At 58.1% G+C, this 4333-nt stretch overlaps 1 protein-coding gene across 2 annotated transcripts in view; it reads right to left on the bottom strand.

Moving 5' to 3' along the window:
• ALDH3B1 (aldehyde dehydrogenase 3 family, member B1) overlaps window positions 1-4333 on the bottom strand; it is a 19235-nt gene that overhangs the window by 10098 nt on the left and 4804 nt on the right. For both annotated transcript variants that reach the window (XM_010837672.1, XM_010837673.1), the window contains exons 3-4: window positions 448-560; window positions 226-346 (exon numbers count right to left, since the gene is read on the bottom strand). In XM_010837672.1, coding sequence (XP_010835974.1) covers window positions 226-346; window positions 448-560 — 234 coding nt within the window. The remainder of the gene's footprint in view (window positions 1-225; window positions 347-447; window positions 561-4333) is intronic.

Below are 4333 nucleotides of genomic sequence, written 5' to 3' on the forward strand. Positions count from 1 at the left end.
CTCACACACCTGCAGGGCAGGAGCCCACCTCACTCCCCCTCCAGGTGAAGAATACAGCTGGGCTAGGAGAGGTGCCAGCCCCAAGGCCACACACATGGAAACCAGGCTGTCTTAGCCACCTGGTGCCAGGCTCCCCCAACTCCTCCCTGGCTCTGGGGATGGCTGTGAAGCCATGAGGCTGGGAGGGGATGGGCAGGGAGCAGGAAGGCAGAGGATCCCTCTCACCTGCTGCGAGGGCACCCACCAGGGGCCCCAGGCTCAGGTTCAGAGGATAGTTCCAGGGAGACAGGATGAGCACCAGGCCAAAGGGCTCCTTCCGGATGAAGGCCGAGTCCAGCTGCGTGGCCTGGGCCGGGGCCAGCGTGATGGAGAACGGTGAGGAGCTGAAACCCCAGCCCCTCAGCCACCCTCCACCCAGAGAGGTGTCCTGACCCCAGCATCACTCACCAGGTTCTTGGACACTTTCTCATCCTTCATCCAGGCCCTCAGGTTCCTAAGGGCCAAGTTAATCTCGTTCTGGCTGATGCTGATTTCAGACACCTCTGCCTCGAAGGCTGACTGCAGGGTGGGTGGGGGAGAAAGGGAAGGGTCGGGACTGGGGTCAGGGACCCAGGATCCGCAGGTGGCCGGAGCCCTGGAGAGAGCTGGAGCCCTGGGAAGGGCAAAGCCTGCCTTATTGACTCATTCATTCATTCATTTATTCACTCCACGTTCACTGAATGCTTACAGAGTACGGGTCCCATTCCTGTGCTGGGGATGTAGCGGTGATGAAGCAGACAGAGGACCTGGCCCACAGAGCTGACGCTGTGGTGGGGGGCACAGTCCACGTGATGATGAGAATACTGACTACTCCATTAAGATGTGACAAGTGCAATAGAAGGATGAAACAGAGTTTCAGGGTGTGTGTGTGAGGGCCTGTGCATGTGTGTGTGTGTGTCTCTTTGCTCTGTTTTACACAAGATGGTCAGTACCAGCCTCTGGGATGGCGTGACATTTGAGCAGTGAAGAAAGAAAGGAAGGCAGCCGATGGATACCTGGAGGCAGGATGTTCCAAGCTGAGGGTGTGGCACGTGCAAAGGCGCTGTGCAGCTTTGCTCTCTTCCTGGTTAGCAAGCAGGAGAGTGGGTGAGGTGGTGAGGCCTAGCCACTGGGGTGGGGACTACTGAGCAGAGCAGGGACAGGATCTAACTCAAGTTTGAACAAGACTGTCCGTGTGGTCCCTGTGGCCTGCTTTGTGGATGTCAGTCTGCAGCAGACACGGAGGACAGGTGTCTCTGGATAATTGCCATCAGTTCCCATAGCCCAGGGGCCAAGGGCAGATTTCGAGGGCAGGAGGCAGAAAGAGGCAAAAGTCAATAGGGACACTGTCCTGATCTCTGCCAGCTGGCATGCCTGCCCCACCCCCACGAGGCGGGAGGGAGCCAGCATGCGGGCTGCAGGAAACTGGAGGCCATCGCCCGGGACACCAGAGCCAGGCTGTCCTCATGAATGAGACTCCGCTGTTACAGTGAGAGTGCCTTCCTGCCAGAGGTGAGGACAATGGGCCCAGGGGTGGCAGAGCTGAGTCTTGAGTGGGAAGGATGTGGGGACCCTGGAGCAGAAAGCCCTGTCCACCGGCCTGCTTCAGGCATGCCTTCTACTGTGTCTGTGTTCACAGGCCACACTCCTGCCCAGTGAGATCTCCTGTGACCGGTGTGAGGTTTGGGCCTGTTTAAGGGGCTTCTCTGGTGGCTCAGATGGTAAAGAATCCACCTGCAATGCAGGAGACCCAGGTTCGATCCCTGGGTTGGGAAGATCCCCTAGAGGAGGGCATGGCAACCCACTTCAGTACTCTTGCCTGGAGAATCCTATAAACAGAGGAACCTGGTGGGCTACAGTCCATGGGGTTGCAAATAGATGGACACAACTGAGCGACTAACATTTTCACTCTTTTCAAGGGATGATCTGGACCCCATTGAATGCTATGGAAGAGTAGGTTGTTTTCAGCAGGGGCTGTGTGCCGTCAGGCAAGAACATGCCCTCTCTCAGTCACCTCTGAGGGTTACTGGGTGTGACCACCTGTACTGGGAAGGGCTGCTGGAAGTTAAGTGGGAGGATTCGTGCAGGGCAGACAGGGCAGTTGCTGCCTGCTGGGAGGGTGGGAACAGGGCTGGCCGAGACCAGAAGGAGGGACAGATTGGATTTCCTGGGCTGCTGCTACCTTTATGGGGCCCTGGCTCCTGAAACCTTGAGGGTTGGAGGCGGGAGGTGAAATCTGAGCTGTAGGGAGAAGAGGGACCAGATAGACCATCGGGTCAGGTGTCACAGAGGCGGACAGGCCAGGCCAGCAGGTATGCAGGGCAGAGGCTCCGTGGGGGGAGCCCAATGAGCCAGAGTAGGGGATGAGAGTCCCCTCTGTCCTGGATCAGGTCCAGTGAGGGACACTCCACACAGGGAGGCAGAGCCAGGCCCCTTGGATGTCAGAGAGCCAAGGAGAGGATGCTCTGGCACCATGGTTTCATAAACGGGACAACAGATGATTGCAGAAACAGCTGATGAGGGAGCCCAGCTGTAGTCCCGGAGCATGGTGATAAATAGAAGGTTCAAGGACACTAAGAAAGGGGCTAGGCATCACCAGAAGGCCACGTCCTGAGGACAAGTCCTTGTGCCCAGCTTTTGCTGTCCCCATGGAATGGGGGTGCCCTGACCCATGACCTCAGATGCCAGGAAACCCCATAGTCTCTGAGTCCAGGCCTGCTCTGGAGCCAGGGTGGACACCCTGCTGGGTGTCTGCAGATCAGGTGGGTCCCAAGGAGGCTGCAGAGGCACCCCCAGGTCTGCCAGGGCTGACATCTCTCCCACAAACTGGGTGGAGCCAGCAGGCCCAGCAGAACAGCAAAGATGGCTGGAGGGCAGTAAGGGATGACTCCAGGGTTCCCTGGAGGGTTCTGCTCGTGGGCTCAGGAGGGGTGAAGAAGAGCTCGGTGCTCAGCATGAGCCAGTGTGGGACTGCTGCAGCCCCTGGGGACAGCGGCCGACATGCACCTTGGCCCTGTCCTGGTGTGAAGTGTCAGAATAGCACCTGACCAGCTGGCAAAGAGTCACAGCCTTGGAGGGTTACTGGTGGTGAAGGGCAGGGGGCACCAGTGTCCAAGGGTGAGTCTGGACACTGTGGCTTTGTGGCAAGCACAGGGATGTTTTGTCCAGAGAAGAAACTCGGGGACAGCTGTCTTGGGGCAGCGGCAGCCACATGGGGGGGCCCTACTGGCTGAGAAGGTGGGAGGCTGACTACAAGGAAGGATACTTCTTGGGGTCCCGTCAAGGCTACTGCTGGAAACAGCAGGGACTGAGCCCCAGGCGTCCAGGATTTGGACAGAGGCCATGATGCCCACAGTACCTGGTGAAGCCGGAGTCCCCCCAACACACGCGGCCTCGGGGGTGCGACCCTCCTCTCCAGACCTCACCCCTCGTGTGTCTCCACCTCTTGCCTCCCCTCCAGCCACGCCGGCCTCCGTGCCGCTCCTCCAGCACAAACACACCAAGCACCTCCTGCCTCAGGGCCTTTGCACGTGTTGGGCCCTCTGCCATTTCCCCCCTTGTCCCTAGGACCCTTCTCCCTCCCCCTTCACACATCACCATCTCCAGGAAACCTCCCTGACCCCCACATACCAAACAGCACCCTGACCCTGGCCCGCTCTCAACCCCTTCACACTGGGAGTGTCTCTCCATGGTATTTATCACCACCCAACATGCTTTGTATTTATTTACTGTCTAATTGTGTCTGTCCCCGGGGGGCCAGCTCCCTGGACTTGGTTTTATTTGTTGTATCCCCAGAGCCTAGAACAGGGCCTGGCACATAGTAAGTGTTCAATAAATAGAGTGGAGTGGGGGAATTCCCTGGCGGTCCAGTGGTTAGGACTCGGCGCTTTCACTGCCGAGGGCGCAGGTTGAATTCCCCGTCAGGGGACTAAAATCCCAAAAGCTGTTCGTGTGCGTGTTTGTGTGTGTGTGTGTGCGCGCGTGCATGCTAAATCGCGGTCCAACTCTTTGCAACCCACCAGACTTCTCTGTCTATGGAATTATTCAGGCAAGAATACACTGGAGTGGGTTGCCGTACCCTCCTCCAGGGGGTCTTCCCGACCCAGGGACCAAACCTGTGTCTCTTAAGTCTCCTGCGTTGGCAGGTGGGTTCTTTCCCACTAGCACCACCCGGGAAGCCCCAGATAGCAGTGGGGTGGAGGTGGGAATGAACGACTGGATGAATGCAGAAGAGTGGGTTCTGGTGCAGGAAAGGAGGTGGGTGTGACAGCTTTCAGTTCCCCTTCGTGGAGGATGCAGCTGTCTCCACCTTCGC

The sequence above is a fragment of the Bison bison genome, unplaced genomic scaffold, assembly GCF_000754665.1.
Source record: "Bison bison bison isolate TAMUID 2011002044 unplaced genomic scaffold, Bison_UMD1.0 scf7180017864080, whole genome shotgun sequence".
In the NCBI taxonomy this organism is placed as follows: Eukaryota; Metazoa; Chordata; class Mammalia; order Artiodactyla; family Bovidae; genus Bison; species Bison bison.